Source organism: Manis javanica, chromosome 6 (genome assembly GCF_040802235.1).
Source record: "Manis javanica isolate MJ-LG chromosome 6, MJ_LKY, whole genome shotgun sequence".
Lineage (NCBI taxonomy): Eukaryota > Metazoa > Chordata > Mammalia > Pholidota > Manidae > Manis > Manis javanica.
The window spans coordinates 4,852,994-4,879,552 of NC_133161.1; the positions used below are offsets into that span (position 1 = coordinate 4,852,994).

Genomic DNA, 26,559 nt, shown 5'->3' on the forward strand with positions numbered 1-26,559 from the left:
CGGCTCTCCGGGAGCACGGCCGCAGTGCAGGCCTGCCCCGTGTCAAGCCCTGACCCCCACCCACTGCTCTCCGCAGTGTGAGGAAGCCGCGTTTTCCGCGGCGCGGGGCTGCTGAGCCTGCGCCCGCACACTCCCCGCGGAGCCACTGCGCAACGCTCGGAGAGCCCGAGACAGCCGGCGGTGGGTGGGCGGAGGCGGAAACCCGCACCCCACGGCGCCTCCCGCCCGCCAGGAGGCACCGGCCGCGGCTTCCCGGAAGCACGTGCGGTCAGCGCGCATCCCACCCGGGCCGGTGCTTCCGCCGCTGCGGGCCTGGGGGGCACGGGGCGCGGGTGCGCGTGCCGGGCTGGGGGGCAGCGCAAACAGAGACGCCGGGTCACTGGATGGACCAGAAGTCTGCGCTGAGCGAGGCCCGCGCCGCCGCCGCGGCTGCGGGGCCGGGCACACCCCGTCCGCCCGGCCGGCCACAGCGCGCGGCGACCCGGGGGCGGCGTAGGGTGGCGGCGGGCGCGGGAGCGCGGCGCTGCTCGCCGTGCACTTCCTGTTCTCGCACGCGGCCTTCCCGCCCCGCGCTCCCGGACTGGTCGATGCCAGGCCCTGCCCCTGCTGTCCCCTCGCTGTCCCCGGCCCGCGGTGCGGCGCAGGGACGGAGCGGACGCCCTGCCCTCCCCTCCCCGCGGGCTGCGGCGTGTCCTCTGGCCGGCGCCCGGGCGCTCAGTCGAGCGCAAGCCCCACTGCGCGATTGCTGCCGTTTGCGCCTCCTCTTCCCCTCCTCCCGCCTCGCCCTAAAGGAGGACGAGCAGAGATCCAGGCTCGGGCTGGTTTATTCTGCGGCCGGGGATTATATTTATTTGCAATCGTCTCACTCGCCAGATTTTCCACTCGGGCGCAGGCATAGGAGGGCTGTTTTCCAAATTACTGTCTTTAATTGCACCTGCCTTTCAGATTACCTCTGGGAATCGGTGGGAGGAGCCGAGAGGGTGTAAAATGTTGCTTCGCTTTGCAAAAGGAAGAAAACTTTGTCACCCAGCGGGAGACCTCTGCCACGAGTAACCCGGAGAGAGACCAGAACCAGGAGAGACTTTGGCTTTGATTTTGCATCGATGAGCCCGTAGGAGGAAGAGACACGTGAGCTCAGCGCTCGCGCCGACCGCCATCCCGCCCGGGTGGCGGCGGCCCGAGGTACCCACCTTCCCTCCCCGAGGAAGTCCCCACGCGGCGTCTCAAGGGGGAAGGTAGTACTAAAGAGCACGCGGCTCGAGGCCGACGGCAGGACCTCATTCCGGGAACGGGTCACCCGGAATTAACTTCTGGTTAAAGTTATGGGAAGCGCGGCCATGGACACCAAGAAGAAGAAAGATGTTTCCAGCCCCGGCGGGAGCAGCGGCAAGAAAAACCCCAGTCAGAAAAGGCGTTCGCTGCGAGTGCACATTCCGGTGAGTCGCCTCGTCGCGGTCCCCTGCTCCCACCCTCAGGCAGCGTCCGACCCTGGCGCGCAAGCGGTTAACGCGGGTGCCCCGCGCGCCGTGCGTGCCCCTCCTGGCACTCTGGGTTGCTCGGCGGAGAGTGGAGGCGTGGGGCAGAGCCGGGCCGCTGAGCCCGGGCTCGCTCTCCCTCCCCGCCCGCATGCAGCCGGGTCTCGGCGGCCGTCTGCGGCGCGGGCGCGGGGCGCGCTCTGGCCGGGGCGCGGCTGGTCGGAGCAAGGGCGTAGCCCGGGATCCCGCCCGGTGCGGGTGCGAGGGGCGGTGCGTATTGTTGTTTTGTTGAAAAAAGGTCGGCGTGGACCGCGCTCCGAGGAGGTGGAGCCGCGCGCGGCTGCTGGGGACGGAGGGGAGGGGCCGTGGGTGGGGACAGCGGTCGGGTCAGGATGAGTGTGTGGCTGGACAACTGCGCCTTCAAATGGGCCTCCCTCCTCCCCAGTTCCCCTCGGGGTGTCTCTGGGCCAGGAGGCGGGGGTGACTCCTCTGCAGCCGCTCCTTCGCCTGCCGCCCAGGAGCACATTTCGGGCTTTGCGGGCTCGGGAATCTCTAACCGGTAGGGCTGCCGCGAACTTTAGCCCAGTCCACGCCGGCAGCCCGGCCCGGACTTTGGTGACATCGATCGGTCTGTGGCTTGATTTTGTCCAGCTGGAGGAAGTGGCCAGCGGGGTCGTGCGCCCACCCTTCCGTTTGCCTGTCCGGATAGCCCTCAGCCTCTTGATGTCGCCTCCTCCACCAGCAGCCTTCCGAAATACCCTCCCCGATGGGGGTTCAGGGGGGTGGGACAGGCCCCCCTCCCTTACCTGCACCCGAAAAAAACTCCCAACTGGGTCACACCCCTAACCTCCACCAACCAAGTAAATGTTTGTCCAAACACACAGACACACGCACACACACACCCAGAATGTGATTTCGTTCTTCCTGATGGCAGTCTTGGGCACAGGGTGGGAGTGCAGAGAGTCCCACCCTCCCGGGGCTTCCTGAACACTCCTGAAAGCTAATCCTTACTGACAGCGACAGGGCGGGACTGGGGTGCGGCGGCTGGCCACTCTCCCCTGAGAACCCGTTTGGCACTTTTCTCCTGTGTTTGTGGAACGCATCTCCTTTTTTCCCCAACGTGTGTGTAACACACTTGGATGAGGAAAGGTAGGGTCCCGGGCCAGAGCCCCAGACAGCTGACGGGTACTTTGGGGAGAAGCCTGAAGTTGGGAGGCTTGTGGCCAGCCCTCCCTGGCACAGGGAGGCTCTGGGAGCAGGTGACTGGAGGGACCCCTGGCTGCTGGGTGGCCACGAGAGTAGTGATCCAAATATTCAGGAATAAGCATTCTTTAAGTGTTATGTGTGAAAATGAGGCACACCTGTTTACATTGCCAATATGAGGTACTTTAAACCCTGTTTAAATGAAAAGTTAGTCATCTGTGCTACAAACCTCCCTATAACAATGATGACCTGAGTGAGCCATTTAACCACTCAGTTTCTCCCATTTGTCAGAAATAATAATTCCACTCTGCTTGTCTTACAGGAATGTTGATATAAAATAACTCATGGGAAAGCTCTTACAAATTTAAAGTGTTATATAAATGTGTGGCTACATCAGAATATTCAATTTAAAAAAGAGAGAGAGGAGAAAATGACACTGTCCTGTGTACAGGCCATACTCTCATTGGCGAGGCCTGGTCCAAACTCGGCATGGGAATATTTGCAGGGGACCCGCTCGAGGAGTGGTGCTAGTGGTAGTCTCGGACAAAATCCAGAACCTGGAAAAGGACTGAGAGGCCAGGCTGGGAAAGTGGAAAACTACACTATAGCTGGAACACTCTGACCACCTTCCTGCTGCCCTCGATGACTGCAGCTGCCTCTGACAATGTTCCTGGCATTATCCAGCCCTGACAGAAAGTACTGTTTGCTCAAATGTTCCACTGCACGTGTGCGGCACTCTGGTTGATAGTGAACAAGGGGGACTCTGTTTCTGTCCTCACAGGATTTGCATTTGCCTCACACAGCTTCTCACTGACCAACTAGAAATTACCTGTTGATCGTTGTGCCGGGCTAGGTGGGAGGTACACCCTCGCTGGGAAAACAGGCATCAGACAAATGATAGCAGATGGCTCAAGGGCACAAGATAACCTGTGCATGTGGGGCCTGCTTTCAGAGGGGCCAAGGGAGAGAGACACAGCACTGGGGGTCATTGAGACATTAGGTCCAGAGACATTAGATCCAGAGATGCTGCATAGGACAGAGACACGAGGGAGACGCTGGGGCACTCCTGCCAGGGAACCAGCTTGACCGTCCCCCCCATGGAATGGCATTTGGATAACTGTTCCCAGGTGCAGTGAAGAGTTCCCCCCAGGGAAGAAAGGGTTTGAGAATTAGGGTAAATAAGAAACTGATTGAGGCCCAATCAAGGAGGGCCTTGAAGTAGGGATACCAGATTTAGGAAATAAAAATATTAATGCCCAAATAAATTAGAATTTCTGATACACAATGAAAACCTTTTAGTATATGAATGTTCATGTACCATTTGAGATAAACTTCTACTAAAGAAGTATCCATGGTTTTCTGAAACCCCAATTTAACGGGGATCCTGTTATCTGGTAGCCCTACCTGGAGGGAGACCTAGGGATGGAGGACTCCTTCCTGAAGGCGCTGAGAAGCTGCAGTGGATGGCTGTCCGTGCCCTGCCTGGTAGGCCTGTGGCACGCCCAGAGGTCCCTGCAGCCTGGCTGGACAGCTCCGCTCCACGCCCCAGCTTCTCACTGCGTCCTCGCTCCTGGAGGAGGCCTCCTGGATGGGGGCAGTTTGCTCAGCAGGAGAGCAGGCTGGGCCAGACGCTGGTGTAGGGATTATGCCCTATGGAGCAACTCTCCACCCAGGACCGCAGCCCAGTCTACTCATAAACTCATTGGGGTGGCTCGGACGTGAGGTCTGCAGGATGCTCCAGAGGGTCTGAGTGGGCCGGCCTCAGCTGCCCAGGGGGTGGCCCATTCATTGATGTCCCCCCACTGGCTCACCCAGCTTCTCTGCCTCACTCCCCAACTCTCTGGGGTGAACAGCAGGACCTACGTCATAGTCCTACTGTCTAGTGGGATCTAAACTAATAAGGAGCTAGAGGTGATGAAATGGTGCTTCATGGGCATTAGCCTGGTAGCAGCGTGCAAAGTGGGGTTGTGGAAAGAGGGGTAAGTGTCAAGGAATGATTCAAATGCACTGGTAAAAATTCGGAGATAAGGGGTGAACTATGTAATGACAGGGTTAAAACAAGCCAAAGGCAGAGGGGGCCTAAGAGGGAAGGCTGGGGGAGCCCTGGGGTCTGATGAATAGCAAGGGACACAGGAGTTGGGTTGACCTGTGGTTTCAGGGCATTTGTATAAGGTGGTTGGGGCGTGAGTGCAGTCCTCCCGTGGTGGACTTGAGCTGAGCGGCCCTGGAGGGAGAATCGCAGCCGGCTCATTCCACCCCGGTGCTGGGTGGCCGTTGCTGTCCAGAGACGCCATTTCCAAGGACGTTTGGGATTCTTGGCTCCTGAAAGACACTGTGGCTCTGGCAGACCTGTGGGTGGGGTCCTTTGCTGATGTCCAGTGGCCCTCGTGGTGACAAGGCCTCTTGGGGCCTCTAGTGTCTGAGCAGCTCATTTCTTCACTGAGTTGGACTGAGTCCTTTTGGAACCCGATTGGCCTCTGCCTCCATCCCCGTATCTGGGGCTCGAACAGAGCCGTGACCTGGGGTGTTGGGGAAATCATTGCAAACCTCCCTCCCAAGCTCTGATTGACTTTAGTCATCATCACCTGCCTTCCTCCAACAGCACCTGCTGTGGCCTGGGACACCAGGAAGGAGGAGCCCACGTTGGGGTCCCCGAGGGCCTGTGGGTTACAGCACATAATGGAGACCTGGAATTGCCAAGCAGAGTCACTTACAAATGGAATTTGACTGAAGGGACTTGGTCCTTGGGCCTAACAGAGAATTTAGCCTTCTTGATTTCAGCCTGTTTCCTAGACAGTTTGGATGTCTTTATGGGAAAACCGTCTCAGATCTTGTCAGGGGACAGAAAGGTGTAAGAGAGAGGCGAGGAAGAGGAAAGACACTCCTTTTGGGGCTGCACTGGGGCTGCAGTGGGCAGAGTGCTTGGGGCCTTGCAGTGCTGAGGCTCGCAGCTGACACCGGCCTCAGCTCTCTTCTTTTAGACTTAATTCAGAACATAAGTAGGAATAATAATGAAGGTGGTGGGAATGGTTCTAGAAAATAACTATTAGAAGCCTAGCTGGGCATGGCTTTCTGCCAGAAATTTGCCAGAGAATCTGTTGCTGGGAGCGTGCACATTCTTTTCTTCTTTTTTTCCAAGAAAAAGTGACTTCCCTATTAGTGCTAATATGCATGTCTTGGACATATTTTAATTGATGACTATTGGCTGACGTATCATGGGTCTTTGGAACTGTTTACAAGCCAGTGACAGAGCAGGAGGCCAAGGGGGAAGGGAGGGCTTTGGAGAGAAGGAGGCTGTAGGGACACTGAGGCAGGGGCCCAGCGTTCACTGCTGTCCCTGGCTCTTGGGAGCAGTGCTCCAGAAACACTCCACAGTCACTGGAGACAAACTAAAAATAGATTTAAGAGCAGCTGGTGGGTCACAGAGGCCTGTGGGGCCGTGACTCAGCTCGGCAGGCCTACTGCTAGTGATGCCTTCGCCTGGGTGGCTATGAAGGGAAGCCTTGAGCTGCCTGAGGCCCAGTGCCCTCCACCTTACTGATGGGCCTGTGACCAGTAGCCCCTAGCCCACCAGATCCACTCTGCTCAGGTGCTTGAGGAGTGAAGGGGGGGCATGGCCAGGACACAGGTGGGAGTGGGAGCTGCCCTGCCACCCCCAGGGCTGGAGGGAAGGGCTCACTGCCCATCACACCACCAAAACACACTGGACTAAAGAAAGCCTCAGAGGAGGGGAAAGGGGGGCCATGCCACACATGCGGCTGTCTGTTTTGACCTTGGCCTTGACCTTGGTCTATTTGTACAAACTTGGGCAGGATTTGTTGGGTTAGGGTTTAGGGCAGTCTTTTTCAAAGTGTGGTTCCTGGACCAAGTTAAGGAGAGTACCCAGTGTTTGTTTGAAATATAAAAATCCCAGGTCTTAGCCCAGACCTGCTGAATCAGAATCTCTGAGGAGTGGGACCCATGGTTCTGTTTTTCTGTGTTTCTAGTAAGTTCTCCAGGTGATTATGTGCCTTGAGGGGTTTAAAAACCATTGATTCCAATTTCCCCAGTGTGAATCCTAAGTCATTTCTTTTGTCCCCATGAGTTACTCTTCCTGTCCATCTGTCTATCCACCAACCCATCCATCCATCCATCCACCAATTATCCAGCCATCTATCTGTCATCTGCACCTTTTCAGCTGTCATTGAAAAGAGATATCCTTGGTTACTGACTGTTAAACAAAGGCAGGTTGTGTCTGGCTTCCAAATAAAGATGAACATCTGCATCAGCCCCCAGCCAGGGTTGCCCAGTATGGGCCAGTTCATTGAGCCACCCTGGGATGTTCCTTGACTCCACCTTTCAGTGATTCAGTGCCCCTTGCGTGCCCTGAGCATAGGCTCTTATAGAGCCCAGAGTATGTTATCGGAACCTTCAGGAGCTGAGCTGCCCAGTGATGGGGCTCCCAGACTGTCCTGCGGCTCCAGGGTTTATAGATGAGGCCGGGATGCCCCTGCACAGCTCACAGGATGTGAGTATAGCTGATCAGAGAGTGGACTTCCTGAAGCATGGACAGAGCACATTGGCGGAGTGCCAGTTATGCAGAGTCTAGTGCTGGGCCTGTGGAAGGCGTGGGCAGGCAGAGAATGGATACAAAAGTCCCCGTCCTTGATGGCTGTGTGTACCCTGCAGAGCGTGACAGACCGCCGTGGACCAGCTTGCATGACAGTAGGAGCAGAGCACACACGAAGCGTGTGGATTTGCAGACTCGCACACTCAACGCCTTGGGGTGCACCCTCAGGCTGGCTCCCCTGGTCTCATCCTCTTATCCCGCTTCACAGAGGACCCGACTGAGAGCAAGCACATTCCCCTGCCATGGCTGGTGGCCCACGGAAGGAAATGTGTGCTTCCTCCTAGCTCTCACCCTTCATCCAGCCTGTCCTCTGCTGCCCCCTCCCTCTGAGCTGTCTGTGGGGGTTCCAGATCCTTGTGGAAGCTGGGCTCTGAATGCTGCACAGCGGCCCAGTGATCCATGCAGCTGTTGATATCCTGGATCGTTACTTCACCAAAAGGGCATCCCCAGCCCTGAGGTAACAGACAAAGTAACAGCCTAGTAGTGTGTGTATGTGATACTGTGTCCGCACACATCGTGGACTTGTGAGGTTCTCCACCCTGCCTTTGACCCACATATCCTGCCCTGCCCATTTTCTTTGAACTGCCGCCCTCCAATAAAATCTAACAAAGCTGTATTCTGCTGCTAATCTCCCTGGGTTGGCCCTTTAGGTGGTGCTGAGCTCTAGATTGGCTGGAGAGAGAGCCCGTGAGCCCTTTGTACCTGCCGACGCCTTCTCACCAGCTCACTGTTCGTTCCTGTCACCTCTGAGTTAGTCGTATCCTCTAAAACCATTCAGCCAAATATGTGCAGTTTCCTGACTGTTAAACTCTCTTTGACTTCCCCTCTTTTCCCCTTTTGGTTTTTTCGGCTGGCGGCCAGTGACACTCAGTTGCTGGGCACCATTTTACTTTTGTGGGGGCCCCTCAGGTTACTGAGCAGGGCAGCAGACGTGCTAGAGGGCTGGGTGAGAATCCAGCCCTCCTTCCCCTGTGCCCCTCCACCCACCCTGCCTTTGACCCACATTGGTGAATATGATCACCCGTGAAACACTGGCTGCCTCCCACTTCTTATAAGACATCAGACCCACCCATCTGGGTAAGCTGTGACATGGAACCAAATGTCAGAAAATCGTCGGCGTTGCTTAAAATGTGGAACAAAGGCCAATGAAGTAAGTGTTGAGCAGCCACGTTGAAACAGAGTCCTTAATTTGCTTGGTTAATTGACCTTGACGTTTCTCTAAGACGGGCGGAGGAGCCACAGGAGAGGTAAATTCTGTCCCTGAGGCTTAACCATGGGGAATTCTCAGACCCCGCTGAACAGCGTTCACATTGGCAGCAGAGCAAACCGCTGCGCATCTCCCCTCCAGTGGGAGACAGCACCTCCCACATGACTGGTTTGGCCCTGCATTGGAATGGTTAATCCGAATCTCACGCATCTCTCTCTCTTCCACTGCCCACTTTGAAGATAATTTGATCTCCATCCTTTCTTTCCTGTTGACAGGAAGTCCTTCTCTGCCAACTCACGGCTTGTCGCTGGCCAATCAGATGTCCTCGTGCTTTGGGGCTTCTGCCAAGGCCTCTGTGTTTTGATATACTCTGACCTGGCAGCGAAGTTGCTGATGAATGTACAACAAAAACCAATTTGCTCTCAGTAGCCCCAGGAATCCGGCCTTTTTTCCCCGCACAGAGGCGGGGCACTGGCTGTGGGAAGCCCTGCAGCTCTGCCATCAGCCTGGGGGTTGGGGGGTGGGGCGGGGCACAGCAGGGATGCGGCCCTCCAAGCAGAGCCAGGTCCAGGGCAGCACTGGGTGGCCTCCATTGGTGCTGGTGGGGGAGGTGGGGGGACGGGAGGAAGGATGCAACAGGGCCAGGAAGAATTTTAGGAAGTGGGCACCCACTTCCCAGTTTGTAAAGAAATGTATTGTAGGAGAGTTGCTGAGGTGATGTTCCCAGCTGGGCGGGGTGGAGCCAGGACTGGGAAGCAGCCAGCTCATTTGGGTCTGTTTTCCAGGCACTGTGCCGGAGCTGCAGATACAAAGGTTGACGGGGTTGTGGGAAGAATTATGTCTTCACAAAGATATAATTGACATCCCAACCTCTGGTACCTGTGACTCTGACCTTATTTGGAAATAGGGTCTCTGCAGATGTAATCAGCCACTTTGAGGAGGTCATTAGGCTAAGTCCCTAATCCAGTATGACTGGTGTCCTAAGAGGGGCCTTGGGGTACAGAGATGCGGAGGGAAGAGCATGTGAAGGTGGAGGCAGAGAGAGGGTGAAGCTGCCACAAGCCAAAGGCCCTGGGGCCACCAAAGCTGGGAGAGGAAGAGAGGGTCGTCCCCTGGAGACTTTAAGGGAGCATGGCCTGCCGGCCCCTTGATTTTGGATTCTGGACTCCGGAACTGAGGGAATACATTTTTCTATGGTTTAAAGCTGCCCTGCTTGTGGTGCTGTTACAGTGACCCCTGGGACCTGATACAACAGGGCCCCTGCCTTAAAAGCACAGCTAAGTGCCTGCCTTAAAAGGCAGCAGTCAGAAACTCCAGGCTGTGTTCTGGTAGAGCCACGTGAGCAGGTGCAGCAGAGGGGCAGGACACGCCAGCACTGCTGAAGAGAGTGGCACCAGGCCTGCGAAGCCACCATGCTTTCCACTGCCCACAGTTCAGTGATGCTCCCCAAGATCTGGGTCTTCCTTGCACCCCCTCCCCTCCCTGCTGGAAGTCCTGGGCTGCTATGGCAGCCTCGGGACCTGGCTTGCTCCGCATGCGTGGAGCACCTCCTCTTGGCCCCGCTCATCCCCGTTGTGTAACCACCCAGGCCTGGTCCTGGGGCCAGGGTGGAGAGGAGGGGAGAGGGAGCCGGCAGCTCAGCTCAGAGGACTGGCGAGCAGCTTCCACACAGCCGTCTCTCTGTTGAGCCCTGTGGAGACCCTCCACCTAGTTCCATCCTGCCTTGCAACGCGGGCCATGCAAGAGCCACTGGGCCGTGCCTTTGAGGCTGTCCTCACCCCGGTCCCAGTCTTGTCTTCAGCAAATTAGGTGATGAGCACCCAGAGAGCTCCCTTCCTCCTCGCAGTCCAGACATTGCTCAAGGGGTCAGCTTCATTCCCCGTGGCTCTGACCCATGAATATTGTCGATGATCAGAGACCACCTGGGAAGGCATGATTGTCATCGGTTTAGCTAAGACTGATGGAGCACTTGCTATGTGCCAGCCACACACTTTCCCATAAGCCGTCTCTCTTTATCTTTAAAATAACCCGCTGAAGCAGTATCACTGTTGTTACTCGTATTGCTGTCTTTGCCATAGAAGTGTTGACACAACTTTTGCTGTGTTGAATTGGGTTTTTGATGTCTCTGCTGGGCCCTGCTCCAGCCCTGGGATAGTCCAGGCTACCCAAGGGTGGGAGGCGAGGACTGGTGGGGAGGACAGACACCACCCACATGATGGGCACACGGAGACCAAATACTTGGTCTGGCGAGCCGCCTTCCAGCGGTTTGCCCTTGGGGTTGACTGGGTCGCTGTGCTCTTTTCTTCACTCCTTCCAGATCATTGAAGGTCATTGAAGGCAACTCTGTATCCATCTCACCTCAAAAATAAATAATCTGCCTTCTGTCATTCTGTATGTCTTATCTCTAGTTCTTTCTCACTTTGTGTGTGTGTATGTGTTTTAAGTAACTGAATATAAACACTAAACCAGGAATCAGGAAATCCTGTGCAGGCTCTCTGTCCAATAAGCAGGCGAGTTCTTACTGAGTTATCAAACATTCGCCAAAAGCCTATTGTGTGCCTGGCACCGCGCAGGGCTCAGAGAGTGCAGCTGTGACCCAGCTAGGCGTGCCTGCCCCTGGCCGGGCATGGAGTCTACAGAGGAATCTGTGGCACACATCACCCTCTCAGCTCACCCCTGCCGCTGTCAGAACACCCAAAGCATAGTGCCTGAAAAACAACAAACATTTATTCTTTCTCAAATAGATATATAACATAAAAAGTAATATTATATCATAATTAATGTGACATTACTATAGAATCACACATTAATGTATAATAATATAATTATTACCTATTAATATGTTACTCAACTGTAATATGTAATAACATTAAGATGTTTAGTAGGTTAATATGTAATTAGCATTGTTAATTACATAATCAATACGTAATTTTTAAAATTATGTAATTTTTTAATTTATAAATTTTTAAATTATGTAATTAATAAATTATGTAATTAGATACTCACCTAAAAATTATTTTTATCACCCTTAACATATATTCTACATGTAAGAGGATCGCAGTCTGAGGTCTCCATGTGGCTCAAGCACCGTGACCGTGGACGCAGGGCTTTCCCAGGAACAGGTGGGCTTTGAGGGGCTTGTGAGTGAGGCAGGGGGCAGAAGCATGCCAAGGAGTGCTGGAGTCAGGTCCTCCCAAAACTGGGCACTGGCAGTGCCACCCCAGCTCCCGTTCCATCACCAATGATGCGTGTGAGTTGGGGTCAGTGCCAGGAGTGCAGGGAGGTGACTCCTCTCCTTGCCTCACTCTTTGCTTGTTAACTGTGTTTTGAGATTTCTGAAATGAACTTGAGGCACAGGTTTCGGCTCAAAGACAGAGGAAGGTACTGGGCAGTGGTGCCAAACTGGGAGGAGCTCAGCCAGCTGACTTGTCCACCAGGTGTGGAAGTGGCCCCTGGGGGCCAGAGAGGTGGGGCCTTGCCGTGGGCCACCCCAGCATGAGGAGGCTTACCAAAGGTCACCTGATCGGCCAGTGGCAAAGCAGGGGGGAAAACTTGCGTTTCCTCCCCCAGAAATGTTGGCAAGAAGGAGACTCTGGCAGGAGGTATCCGTTGCTGCAAGAGAGCGGGGGCTTCTGAGCAGCTGCAGTCCCGACTGCTGCCCCCCGTGGCTCTCTGCCACAGAGACTGTGCTTTGGGTTAGATCAGAAAATGATTTCAGAGCAGTTCTGGTTTCCAGTGGGCAAAAGTCATGAGCTGTGTGTGGCAGTGAGCAGGGACGGAGTCCTTTCAGAGCAGACCAAGGCTCCACGCTGGTACCATCTGTCCACTTGCCACCCATCGCCCTCCTTCTCTAGATGGGGTGACATCAGTGTTCAGGAAAGGCTCAAAGCAAAGTTGCAGAGGGTTGGATGCAGGCATAGAATTTCCTACCATGATAAAATACAACTTAAAGTCAAATGGTCATGTCTGATTATATTCCTTGTTTAATGATGATTTACCCCACAAATGATACTCACCTAAAAATTGTTTTTAGCCAATGATTCTGTGCGTGTAGCTTTGGTCCTTCAGTGGCAGAAAAAGGAAACAAGTCAGATGGGGCAGAGAAGTAAGCGTATTGTGAAGCCATCACAACAAAGACCTCAGCTGGTCCCTTAGAATATTCTAGAACTGGGATGTTCCTTCTGAGTTGTCCCAGGTTGGGGTTAGGAGGACCAGACTTCTGTCTCCTTGATTAGACCATGTGCTCCTTTGAGGATGGCACGCATCTGTACCTTTTGTGTCCCAGCCCTGGGAAACCACCTCCCATGCCGCCAGCCCTAATACTGATGTCAGAGATGCCGAGGAAACGCGGATTTTCAGCTAACAGTGGGAAAGAAAACACGTGGATGGTCTTTAGAGTCCAAATGCTTGGTCAACTCCATGAATTCCAAAAAAATCTAGGTGACTCCCTTACTTACAAATCTTATGAAAGCCAGATATTACAAAGAGAAAATTTTCAGACAAACCATGTCTTGGTTCAATAAAAGGGCAATTTTTAGGATCGTTGCTGTATTCGTTGTTTATCCCCTTCATCTCCTACCTGAGGACGTCATTTGGGCTTTTTGCTCAGGCTGATTGACTAGTAAGAGCATCATAAATGTGCCAGGAGGTATTTTAGATGGCATGATAATGCTCTGGTTGCAAACTGGTCTGGCACCTAGACCGACAGACGTATGATGCAAGCTCACGCAGGGAGAGAGGAGGCCAGGCCCAGCCCCTTGGCCTCACTGCCTTCCATCCATGGCGTGTCCCACAAGGGGACACAAGCATGGGCCTAGCTGTCCTCGTATTAGGTCCTTGAGAACAGACTCTTTTGTGTGAGCAGAGAAAACGTGGTGGCTTTCTTCTGCTCTGTGGAGGGTGGCAGGGTGGGGACATGAGTGTGGGTATCAAAGGCCAAGGTTACAATCCTAGTGCCACTGTTCACTCCCATATGTCCTAGGTAGTTTAATGACATTTCCGGGGCTATTCCTCACCTGTAAAATGTGTATAATAATCCGCCTTGCAGGGCTTGGGGGCAAATGAGGTGAGATGAGGTGGAAGCCAGAGGCGGTCCTCTGGGTAAGGCGTTTCCTCTCCTCTCCAAAGGGGCCTGTTGGGGAGGACCACCCCAAGAATATAGCTGTAGACCATCCCAGCCCAGGTTTTCTGGGATGGTCCCACAGTAAGATAATTTTACTCTTTTCAATGAGGTGATTATTTAACTAAATTCAAATGTGAATGCATTTTTATCACATTGTCATGCTTTGGCTAAATACATTTATAGGTTTGTTTCACAAATCTTATTTACAGTGAGCTAGTACGAATGGCCACTGCCCAGAGCCCACAGTGAAAGCCAGGGGGAGCCCTGGGGGTTGAGAGGTTGACCCCTCATCTGAACATGGTTAGAAATGGCCTTTGCTGGGAACATGAAGGCCGGGTCTGGGGTGGAGGGAGCTGCCAAGAGGTGGGGTGGTGGGTGTGGAAATCGAATCCCAAGAACCCTCCTGGAAGCAGAAGCTCCCGGGGTCTGGCCTGCCCCCACCTGCCCCCACCCCAGGGCCAGCAGGGCCCCAGTGAGTCAGGGGTACAGGAGTCAGGGGTAGCTGCAGGGGACGCATGCACCTGTGGGCTGGAACGCCACAGCAGCAATGAGCACCTGCGTTCCTGGGAATCAGGTCATCCGGTTCATATGTTTTCAGCCTCATCCCTTTAGGGCATTTGCCATTTAAGGGGGCTTTCCTGGGAATTTGGCGCCTTGATTCCAGAGAGTGAGTGTTATGCGGCTTTTGGTCATATCCCCACTAGTCCTCAGGTGGGCTTGGAGTGGGAGTGTCTTCCAGTTCATTCCCGTTTGAGGTGAGACCAATGGCACCCCCCACACTCATGGCCTTGGGCCCCTGTGTGCCTCTCAGGGACACGGTCTGTGCTTTTGTTTCTCTGCTCCCACTAGTGCAGGAATGGGCTAGAACACAGGATGAGAAGGAGAGAATGGAGCAGAGATGGTGGCAGAGGTGAGGGCGGGGAGGGCTGGGGACAGGAGAAGCCAAGTAGGGTGCAGTCAGGGTGTGGATTCAGAGGAATAAGGTATGTTCCAGCAAGTTCCAGTTCTTGCTATCACAGTGAAAGAAGACATTTTTTGCGTTGTATTTTTGCCCTCTTCGTCCCACAAGCCTTTATGGGAGCAGCTGTAAGTGCCCCCTTCCTGCACTCTGCCTGCCTTTCTGGGCTAGGGGTGCCTCACAGGCTGCTAATTAATAGTCTCTAATTAAGGGAGGGATGAAAGCATTTGATAGGGAGGTAGAGCCTCAGTGGGGACTGAAAGGCCCACCTAGGCCCTGCATTTCATTATTTTGTGCTGAAACTGTGGGTTCCCAGCCACCTCCATTCCTCCCATCCCACGGCCCCAGGAGGCACAATCTCAGGGGAGAGATCTTGGACTATGTGGCAGGAAGGGATGTTCCCATCGCTACCCTGAGTCCACCAGCTTTGCTGACCTGGGCTCGCCCTGTATCCTCAGATTTCCCTCCGATGACTCGAGACGACTGCTGTTGGGGTGGGCACAGGACCCGGCTACCTGTCACATCGGTCAGTGCTCCGAGCCCTGGACAGAGCCATGGGCACATCCCGGTGCACCAGCCCACAACATCTCCCGAACAAAAGCAGGTCAGACAGTGTCAGTTTGGAAGGCCTGGAGAAGGCAGTCCTGACCCCAGAGAACAGGAGGGTTCCTTCACCAAAGGGCACCTTTCTCCCTCAACTCTGAGAAGGCAGTGGGGCCAGAAAGCAGGAGGTGTGTAGTTTCACCCTGCTGGACAGGTGGGGATGTGGGTTCGGGCAGGTGGTACTCAGCCGGTTAGTGGCTGAGAAGCACAGGCCACTCAGCTTCTGACAAGGCAAAGGACAGCCCTGGGTGCTGGCAGCTGACAACAGACCTGCCGCCAGCCTGGTGCTGGGCACAAAGCGGGGCAGCCAGGCAGGTGTGGGTCTGCGGCCTCTCCCTGGCCCCTGCCGCTGCCTCTGTCCTTGGCCGTCCTGAGAAGGGCGTATGCTGCCCTCAGGCCAGTGACCCATGCTTACTGCTGGCTTGGTGTCTTTGAGAAGCTCACGTCTCAGCAGCCTGCTTACTCCCTTCCCTGCGCGCAGCTCCCCTTGTTGAGGTGGGGAGGCTGGGAATCCCACCGGAGCATTTGCTGGTCCCAGAGCTGCGTCCCAGCTGCCCGCAGTGCGCTGGCCTCTCCCCGCAGGAAGCCTGGTGGCCAGCTTTCCCTGGATCTGTTCTATGCCAGGCGTCAGAGACACTGCCAGGCACCCAGCGCCTCGGAGGGCATGGGTTCGCCAAGTGTTCCAGGATCGGAGCGCTTGCAAGCCTCCCCTGGTGACAGAGGCTGGAGGGCTGGGCCTGCCACCTGCACCCCAGTGCTGAGGAGGGGCCCCATGCCGCTCCTGGGGCCCATTTCCCCTCCCAGCCCCCGAGGCCAGCCCTCTGACACTACTGTAGCTTCCGCTGAGGTCCCTTTGGCCACGAAGCTCGAACTGAACCCATCTCATGCTTGGAAAACACGCTACAGGACGCCCAGAAACGGCCTGAGTGAGTCATGACATCAGGCCTGACACAATGGTGTGCGGCGGGACCGCTGAGCAGGCAGGACTTCCCTGCCCCTGTGTTATTTAGGGGTTCCTGAAGCGCCCCCCGCCTTCTGCAACTACAGTGGATTGGGAAGGAGCCATTTAGAATTTAAAAGTTAAGGGAGACATAGCTGTTTGAGTGTCTATCCAGGTCCACCTAATGCAATCCTGAGAAAATATCATTAAAATACCTGGACACATAAATACCCATGTAAAGCAATCTACATATTTCTGGAAGCTACAAGCCAGTAGCTTCAAGCACATTCTTACCCAGTGGGCTCTCAGAGACGGAGATGAGCATTAGCTCTCGGGAGCTTTGGGGTCACTCTGCGGGCTGGGAGGAAGCAGGACTAGGCAGGGGGAGCTGGGGTGTGTGAGCACCCGTGAAGGGTGCAGCCAGTACTGCAGGGGTGCCAGGTTGGGCAGTCACCCATCCACGGAGGGCTGCTCTGGCCTTGGGGGAGCTGCTTCCTTCAGCCTAGCTGGTGCACCTGGAGCGGAGGCCCAGGCCCTTCTCCCGAAGTCCTGCCGGCAGCCTGGAGGAGCTGCCTGGTTCCTGAAGAGGGCTCCGGCGGTGCATCCAGCATGCTGGACCCCTTGTGGAACCCAGAGGAGCCTATCCCACCGATCTGTGTCCTTCCATTCTTTCCTGGGGATGGGAAACACAGGTGGGAGTTGTGCTGTGGGTGGGAGAGTCTGAGGTGTGTGTCCCCCCACTGCATCATCTAGGTCGCCCTCAGTTCAGAAGATTCTCAAGATCAGCCTTGAGGGGAAAAGGAACTAGAAATAGCTGAACCCACCGGGTTAGCACGCCCCAAGCATGTTACGTGCACTAGCTTACTGGAGCTGATGCTGTTGTCCCCATTCTACAGAAGGGAAAGTCCTCACAGCAGAGGCCATGCCGTCTGGCACCTGAGCCCCCGTGCCTAACCACTGTGCCCTACAGCGCATATACCCTGAGGATGTACGTGGAAGGGATGAGGTGTTTGCCTCCAACCACTGCTATGGGCTGATGTCTGTAGAAGACAAATTGGTCTGAAGTCTCCTTCTGGACTCAGTTGCTGATGGGTCCACCTTGGGCACAGCTGCCCCACGGTGGGGGGACCCCCAGTGCCAAGTCTGTGCACCTCAGTGGCCTGCAGCAGGGAGCCAGCTGCAGGAGAAGGGTCCTGAGTGTCACACAGTCAAAAGCAATGACTTTTCCCTCCGTCCGCCCTCTTGCACCATCTTCCCTGTGATGCCCCACTTTCCGAGCCTCCCAGAGCCCGACTGACCTGCTTCTGACACTCTTCACCCTTTTGTCCTCAGCAGGCATTCCTGGTCAGCCATGATCAGTCAGTGGCCAACTGGGAGAGGATGGGTCTCAGGGGGTTTTCTGTGCTGCCTTCTGAGAACGTGCTGCTTGGTATCTGTGGACGCCCAACAGAGCACCGCCTTTCAGATAAAGTTGAAAGAAACGGCTAAGACTTCAGGCTCGGCTGCAGAGAGGTCACTTCTCTGGATATCCATTTTCCTTTTCTTCCTCTTTTGCTGCATTTTCTCTCCTCCTTTGTGTTGCCTTATTTTTTCGTTGCCTTCCCTCTCCTGGCCCTGTGTCTGTCCTCATCCTTTATTCTGTTTCTTTAGAGCTGCATTTCACCAGGCTTGAAAAACCTGCCTTCTGACCCAGTTCTCTTCCCTGTGGTTGTCACACCAGCCAAGAGGCCCTGGCGTGAGTTCCTGTGGGGACACTGTCCCTGGTGCTTCAAGGTTTGACTGCTTCTCAGACTGTCACCTTGAATGAAATCATGAAATATATGTTTACCAGGCACTCTGCTAGGTGCCTGGCACCAGGACAGCCTCTTCACATATTTTGTCATTTAACTCTCCATCAGCTCTGCCTGGTTTATGTTATTGTCCCCATATTTACAGCTGGGGAGACTTAAGGTTCAGCTACACTGGGTGATTAGCCCAGAGACACAGTTGGTGAGAGGCAAGGCCAATATTTGAACCAGCAGTGGTTGTCTCCAAAATCCACACTCTGTCCCTGCACAATTTCTTCTGGTTCCCCGTCTGAGTCTGAATGGGTGGTGCAGGAGGCAGAAATGCCAGCCCGGATCCGGGAGCACTGGGATGGATGCTGCCAGTCACCCCTGCCTGCCCTGGAGGATCCTTCCTCAGATCATGAGCCTCATAAAGATCCCGATGGGGGGCTGGGGCTTCGGGAACCTGGGTTCTCCTCCTGTGCCTCTGTAACCACACGAGTTCCTCGGCATCGCCCAGCCTAAGTCGCTTCATTTGTAAAGCAGTGATGAGAATGCCCACCTGAGAGCTGTTAGGAGAATTAAATGGCAGCACACAAAACACCTGGAAGAACTGAATGCATCACAGTCATTGAAATAATTCAATAATTCACTATGAACAACTTCATTTGTTGGCTGTGATGCTGAAGAAGCCCCGTGAGCACAAAGCCAGGCTGCATCAGGGCGGGACCCACGGCCTTGGGTCGGCCTCCCTGTTTTTCTGGGGCTGCTGGTTCTCCTTCTTAGAATATCGTTTGTCTTACTGCATTGCAGCCTCCTTTTGGTAATGAAGACAGGGTGTACCTAAGTGTCACTGAGAATTTATCATTCTAATTAAGCAAGCAAACAAACAAACCCCCACAAGGCCGCGTGTTGAGTGGGGGCGTAAAGCTGGGCCTGTTCCCGATCCTTTTTATCTCAATCCTCACTTTTCTTCTCTCCGTCTGCTCCCACCCACCCTTTCCCTGATGGCGCGGCCCCCACGCACACCATCTTCCTGCTTTCTCCATGATATGTGTGTCCCGTGCCCACAGTGGAGCTTGTAGACAGTGTGGGCAGTGAGGGGGGCCTGGGAGCCCCACCTGGGAGGGGGCCCCGGCAGCCATCAAGAGCTAAGCAGAGAGGCTGTCCCCTGATGGGACTCTGTCCTTTCTTGCAGTGTGCTCCTGCATGTCCCCCAGCTCCGTGGGCCCCGTGCTGTCATCTCTCCCTCAAGGCAGGTTTGGGAATCACAGGAGGTGGGACAGGAGGACAGAGGACCCAGATTCTTGGCAGTCCCTGTGCACTGAATGCAGGAGTAAGTTCGCAGAGCCCTGGGAGCCCGGAGAGCTGAGTCCTGTCCCTGCGATGGGGTCACAGGTCCTGTGGGCCTCATTCCAGAAGGTCTTAGAGGCTCCACGGAGCCCCTGGGCCCAAGCATTGGGTGGTTATCCTTCCTCCCTCGATGGGCTGGTTTCCCAGCTCCTGGCCTTGCAGGGATTCCTTCAGCGGCTGGGAATCTGCCTCCTTATGACCAAGGCCTTGTGGGGGTCATGCATTGGTGCTCAGGGGGGCTGTGCATTGGGCCGGGGCTCCCCAGGCCCGGCCCTCACAGGACCTGATGGAGGTGGAGGGCCACACCACCCTCGGTCTCACACCCAGCCCCCAGGAGTGCGTGCTTCCCGAGTGCTGGAGGGTTATGTGTGTGTGTGTGTGTGTGTGTGCGCGCGCGCGCATGCAGAGAGATGCTGAGAGGTACATGCAGATGTAGACACATATAGGCTGGGTAACAGAAGAAATACTAGGTTCAATTTTCCAGAATTTGCAACTTGGGTCAAGCTGCTTGGAGGTTCATATTTAATCAGATCTTTAAAGAAATAAGTGACATTGGCCAGGAGCACACGAGTCCTCTTTGTACTCCCAAGTTGGAGAGGGCGTGGCGATGTCATAGAATGAGAAGTGAACCACAGTAAAGAGAAGTGGATTTTGGCTTTGGGTCTGCAGCTCATTACCCAAGTGTTCCCAGGCCAGTCCCAGGGCCTGGCCTCGAGGTCCCAGTTTCCACCTGGCCTGGATCCTGCAGTGGTTTGGGGGCAAGAGGCAAGGTCATTGGTAGGGAGAGTCAGGATTTAGAGGGAGAAGGTCTCAGTGTGCGTCAGATTCATCCCTTCTCATCTTTGTATCCATTTCCCTCAGCAGAGAAAAGCAGTTGATTATATTAGGTTAAGCCAAATGAAATATCCAGTATTTGACCATATTTTTAACCTCAAAAATGATACTCTTATAGAATTCAACTAATATCTGACACATCCATCATATCAACTGTTGAAACTCTCATATGAAAAAAATGTATGAGCTGTTTTTAAATGCCTAAGTTTCAAAAAATGTGAATTATTTTATTGCCAGCCCTGTCATTTTGATTTTTCCCCTTTGCTGAAACCGAGGGTTTCTCTTCCCTTTCTGGGCTCCTGCTGCATCCCTGCAGCCACAGCCCTTCCTTTGCCTCCCTAAGGATGCAGGGCCTGGGGACAGTGCCTTTGTGGACCTTGTCACAGTCATCACCTATTTTTAAGGAGTTGAAGAGAAAAAGTGGTCATGTCAGCGTCTCTCTGGTGCAAGTTCTGCTGGGGATGCAGGAAAGAGCGGCCCAGGACTGATTCCAGGAACACGCGGTTTACACATGCGACTCTCAGGAAGCCATCGAGGCCGCTGTCTCCTCTGAGGGTGAAATTAAACTAGTTCAGGGCTGGAACAGGTGGTCCTTGGAGCCCCTGCCTTCCTGGGTGCCCACCAAGTGTGCGTCCCTTCTCCCTGCTGGTGGATTCTGCGTGGGGGCCGCCTGAGGCCCCAAGATGGGTAAGAGGAAGAGGCCAGAAAGGGCCCTTCTGGGCGGGGAAGGTACCTCCCTGCCTGTGCCCCATGTTCCTGTGGGGCAGGAGTCCTTCTCAGGTGCTGGCACTACTGTGGGCGCTTTGGGTCTGCAGGGGCAGAAGCTGCCCTCCTGGGGCTGAGCTCTGTACCCACCAGCTGGCTCCCTGGGCCTGCAGCCTCAGCAGCCCTCACGCATCCCATTCCCAGTGATGGAGTGCGTCCCACGTGTCCTTGACCGGGCGCCGGGCTAGATCTGGCCTCGCATTTCTGGTCTTGCCCCACCGTGGGCTCACTGGGCAGGTCCTCTGAGCTAATTGCCACCCATATCTGCTGCCCCTGTCGTCCAGCTGAGAGGGGCAGAGGTCAGTCGCTCACCTGGGCAGCGGCAGGGCATGACCCCAGCTCCCCTTCGTGTCTTTATGTCCCGGGGAAACCCAGGGGCGTGAGGAGTGAGTGGGCTGCAGAGGCAGTGGGGTTAGAGATGCACTTAGTTCACTGAGGATAGGACAGAGCAACACATTTGAACGTGAGTGTGCAGGGAATCTATGAAAAGTAAGCCTTCCAGTCCTTTTTTCCAGAAGCATCCATGTCAGGTCCTGGCACCTGAGACATCCCAGTGCCCAAAGCCATGAGCCCCAGGAATGTGCTTCAGGCTGTTAACTTCAGGGCTCCACGGGGTGTTAGGGGTTAGTGGTTAATGGTTTGACCGTGATGATGAAACCAAAAGCCTGCAATTTTTGCTGAACAGGGAAAGATGGAAATTTCCATTTGTGGCAGACCCAGGAGAGAAACAGCATCAAGATCAAAAAAACCAACTCGCCCCCACCCGGACTGTTGTGAGGCAGGTCTCAGCCCTGCGAGAGGCCGGAGCCAGGGGGCAGCTGCCTGTGGCAGGGGCCGTGGACAGCAAGGGCAGTGGCGAGCAGTTTCCAGAAAAGGGGAAGCTGCTTGGCGAAAGCAGAAGCAGCTTGTTTGCAGAGGCCTCAGACTTGCAGGCCTCGAACCGGAGAACCTGTTAGCAGAATGCCCAGTGTGTCGTTGACAGCAGGAAGGCGCACTCCAGCTCCGGAAAGTTGTGGGTCTGGCCCTTCACAGGAAGGGGTGCCAATTTATTGGCATGACCAGGCTGAACCCTGGCATTTGCTAAGTTCCTTTTTCTTTGCTTTGTGTGTGTTTGTTTTGTGATATTTCCCTATGAGGCCATTAAAAATCCTTTGGATGACATTGTCTACACAGGGGAGAGTGTAAGTCACTTGTTGCTCAGTACAGTAGTTCTGCCACAGGGAAGAGAAAGCATTAACAAAATCCTGGCCACCATTGCTGGAGGGACTTGGAGTCGGTCTGGCCCTCCCGCCCCTGAACTTCTGGGGGTGGAAGCAGGTGGAGGTCATGCCCTGGGGAGGCTGAGAAACTGGCCCGAGATAAAATCGCGGCAGCTCATTGAGGACTTCTGATTCCCTCTGGTCGCTGGGCGACGATAAGCTTTATCAGCAGCTGTGAGAGGAGGGATCAGACCTTAGGTGTCCGTCTTTTCTCCTTGGCACCGAAGGGGACACACCTGAACTGAGTGTCCCCCCAGTGGGGGGCGGACCGGGGTTGGGGGTGAGGAGGCATCTTTCCTGGGCACAGGACAGTGAAGGAGGGGAGGGTGTGAAGCTGCTGGGGAGAACGGAAGGGTTTTGAAATCCGACGCCTGAGTCCCCTGAGCTCAGGATGCTTCTTCTGCTGGGAGCTTCGCCCGCCGGTCACCCCACGAGGCCGATGGCTTCTCCGAGTCTCAGTGTCCCTCCTCTACAAAGGAGGGAATGTGCACCCCACCAGGTTATTCTAAGACAGAGCACAGGCCAAGTCACCTGTGACCTGACGTTTGTTGCTCCTTTCGGAGGCAGGTAATACCATGTGTGCCGATCAGTTACTTTGCAATTTAAATAAATCAGCAAATCTGATCTCTCCTTCCGAGAGAGACCTCCCAGAGGGTGCCTTTCTGTTGAACACATGCGAAACTCCCTAGGGGACTGGACCTGGTTTGTCCTGGAGGTGCCTGCTTTGTGCCCACTGTTGCAGGGTACTTACTCCAAGTGCCCAGTGTGAATGATCACTGGCATGCCCCCCAGCTGCCCACGTCCAGGGCCCCTCAGTCTGCGCTGCACGGGCTCTCAGCCTCCCTCCCTAGCCCATGATCCCAAGCTGGGTGGCTTGCAGCCCCATGGTGCCCTTGCTGTGACAGCTATACAAGCCTCTGGAAAACGGCAGTGATGGGATCCCCTGACTGGCCACTCCCAGCAAGAGCTGGGTGGCCCTCAAAATGATTTGTTCCAGCTTAGCCCCCAGTGCCTCAGAATATGGCCTTATTTGAAAATAGGATCATCGCAGATGGAATGAGGTAAGATGAGCAGGTGGCCCCTGGTCCAGTGAGACTGGTGTCCTGAGAAGGGGAGAGACACAGACGCCAGGGAGCGAGGCCCTGCGAGGACAGAGGCAGAGACTTTGTGGTGCTGACATGAGCCAAGGACTGCAGGCACTCACCCGAAGCTGGACGAGGCCCGGGCGGCTCCCGGCTCCGGGTTCAGAGGGGCTCTGCTGGCCGCTGATTTGGGACTTCTGGGCTCCAGGACCGGAAGAGAACAGATGTCTGCTATTTGAAGACCCCAGTTTGTGGTGCTTGTCCCGGGGGCCTCAGGACACAAACAGGGTTTTGTGTTTCTTAATGCCCTCCATCGTTTGCTCTCCAGTCCCTCTAGACAGAGACAAACAGAGACACGGAGAAAATGGAGGCATGTGGTGCCTTGACCCTGAGCCTCCCACCCACCTTCCCATAGCCTGAATCGCTCCGGCTCTTGCGGACAAGTTCATGGAAAACGGTGCGTTCCCAGCACTGCCCGAGCACCTGAGTGTGGGCGAGAGCTCCAAGCAGCCAGGGGCGTCTCCCAAACGCACCAGCAGGACATCCTTTCCGGAGCAGAGAGCCCACCGGGGTGGCGGGAGTGTGCCCCTGCTTGCCCCTCTCCTGCGTGCGGTCAGACTCTTCTGGTTTCCATCATGATCACAAAAAGCCTCGTCAGCAGTAATTAATTTTTATTCAGAAGAGAAGCCATTGGGAAGAGGACCCATGGGAGCAGGAAGCCTGGGCCCTGGACCTGCCTGGGCCAGCTCTGCGTGGCTCCACCAGCCCCACCCTGTCCACCTGTAGCAGATGTGAAGAACAAACGAGATGATGTGTACAAACTGAATTTGAACTTAATCCTTACAGTTATTTATTATCTTTGGTTTTGTTTCTCATTTCAAGATAGTTAAAAAATCTAAGATGTTTGTCCAAGGTTCCATCTGGCCCGTCACAGCAGCTGCGTTCCCCAGCCTTGTCCTGGCAGGCTGGCTTTGCAGCTGGGAGTGGAGTACCTGCTGCGTGTCTAGAGGCCTCAAGGCTGCAGATATGTGGTTGACTCAGGCTTAAGAAAGCAGCCCTGAGTTGTGGTACTTGCCGACTGCTGTGGTGTAAACATTCCTCCTGTGGCAGGTGTCCCCATGACACCACTCAGTGGACATGCTCGCAGTAGGCTCTTGTGAGTGTGTGTGAGCCTAAACACATCCCTTCCAGGCACCAATGTCAGAGGGGTGCACCTCCTTTTCTCTTGACCTGGAACCCCAGAGGAAGGAAGCATTGTTTCTAGAACAAAGATCTTTTAAAAGGACTCCCTGTGCCCTGGCAGGAGGAAGGTGTCTGCTAGGGGCAGGGCAGGCCTCACTGAGCCATCGGCACGTTACCACGTGCATTTACTGGATTAGCTCGTTGTCACTCTAGAAAAAGGGGATCTGAGTCTTCAGAGGCTGATGAAACCCTAGGACAGGGGATGGAAATGGGAAGGCATGAGTTTGGGGGGCATACCCAAGCAGAGTGCCCTACCAGAGCCTCAGGCTTCAAGGTCCTAAGAAGGACCAGTTCCTGGATGAAGATGCTGGGAAGAAGCTCTGGGAGGCCACTGTCCTCTGACATGGCTGATGGTGGAGGGGAAGTCACCTGAGGCTGACTCGCCTAACTCATGTCCTGGCCCAGCAGGCCCCTCCCACCCACCATTAGCCACACCTAGCCCTCGCCCAGAGGGAAATTACCAGCTTGCCCAGGCTCTCTTTGGATGCTTTGCCGAAAGGAATATCTCTGCCAGCCCCAGCCCAGCGGCACAGCGAAGCTGGTGCTTGGTGTGCAGGATGCTCCCTTGTACCCAGCGTGACCCTAGATGTCCACAGGCCCCAGCAGGAGCAGGCTTTGCACACCACAGCCCCTCCCCAGCCTTTTACCCTTGTGCCATTTTTATTATTAAGAGTCTTGGTGATTTTGGTGAGAAAAATTTAATAAGCAAGTAGGGACTCACATTTCTGTTATTAAAACATAGATCTCCTTGCAAAACGACTGGATCCCATTCCCAACTGTGGGCTCCAGTGGACCCTCATCTGTGACATACTTCATAGAACAGTGGTGGAAACATCCTGGCATCAAATTATGGAAAAGTGCAAATATGTAAAATGTATTAGAACATGCTTTTTATTGAATTCAATGGTGATTATAAGAATAGGATTCATTTTACAAAGATAACTGGAAGAGTTGGAAGAGTACACACAGCTACACATGCACACACACGTACAAACAATGCTCACACATACAGTACGCACAAGTACCAACACAATACATGTACAAGGTACTCACATGTACAAACTGCACACACATATTACTGCACATACACGCATATGTACTTACATTTAGAAACATGCACCCACATGTATAAGCACACACACAAACGTGCACATGTACAAACATCACATGTGTACATGTGTACAAACAACACACACCTGTGCACACAAATGCATCTGTAAACAATGCACATGCATGTACAAACATACAAACACGTGCACACATGCACACACACAAACACATGCAACTAGGCACATACATGCATATGTACAAACAATGCACATGTGTACAAACATGCACACGTACACACCTGCACACATAAAACATACACACATAGATACACTGCGCACATACACATGTACAAACAATGAACATATACGTACATCTGTACATACACACAAACATGTACACATGTGCATCCATACGTGGGCTGAAATGCCATCTCCCTCTGGTATCCTGAGTTACTTGCTCCACAGGGAAGGCAAAGCAGCCTTGTGGGATTGTGGAATAGAGGAATCCCAAATTGCAGTCATCCACACCAGCACAATTTTTATCCTATCTACCATTTTTTAACTTAAATCTATTCCTAAAAGAAACATCCTAAGACCAGCAAAAATGGAAAACCAGCGTGGCTCGCCATAAATGACAAAAACAAATACGGGAACATTCAGGTAAATCGTCCATCAGGAAGCCACCTGAAATCATCTCGTGGGCCTCGCCGTTCTGCGGCCTGAGCCGGCAGCCCCTCTGCAGAGACCCCAGCGGCCCCTCTGATGGGTTGCGGTGTTCTTCTGTGCTCCGGTGGCTGTGTGTGACTCGGGGGAATCTGGGCCCAGAATGAAGGGAGCGGGGCCCTGAGCAGCAGCAGACTCCAGGGTGTCCTGCCCTGTGGCTTTTAGAAGGACTCTGGCCTCTCAGGTGGGTCCCACCGAAGGGTTTTGGCAAATGCCTCCCCGCCTGCCTCCGACACTCTTTGTTGCTAGCTTGGCTGCCTCCTCGTAAGGAAGGCAGGGAGCAGGGAGAAGTCTGCAAATGTCCCCCCACCTTCGTAACACCTTTCTTTTTTATTTCTGTCTCACCTTCAGTAAACCCCAGTAACTGAA

General features: G+C 54.4%; 1 protein-coding gene across 5 annotated transcripts in view; it reads left to right on the top strand.

Moving 5' to 3' along the window:
• The first annotated feature begins 723 nt into the window (after positions 1 to 723).
• The window catches only part of PRKAG2 (protein kinase AMP-activated non-catalytic subunit gamma 2), a 272,371-nt gene continuing 246,535 nt past the window's right edge, over positions 724 to 26,559 (top strand). For 3 of the 5 annotated variants that reach the window (XM_073238187.1, XM_073238190.1, XM_073238188.1), the window contains exon 1: positions 779 to 1,436. In XM_073238187.1, coding sequence (XP_073094288.1) covers positions 1,323 to 1,436 — 114 coding nt within the window. In that variant the 5' untranslated portion in view covers positions 779 to 1,322. Of the gene's footprint in view, positions 1,437 to 26,559 lie in introns of all 5 variants that reach the window. The other 2 variants (XM_073238191.1, XM_073238193.1) reach the window with 1 other exon arrangement.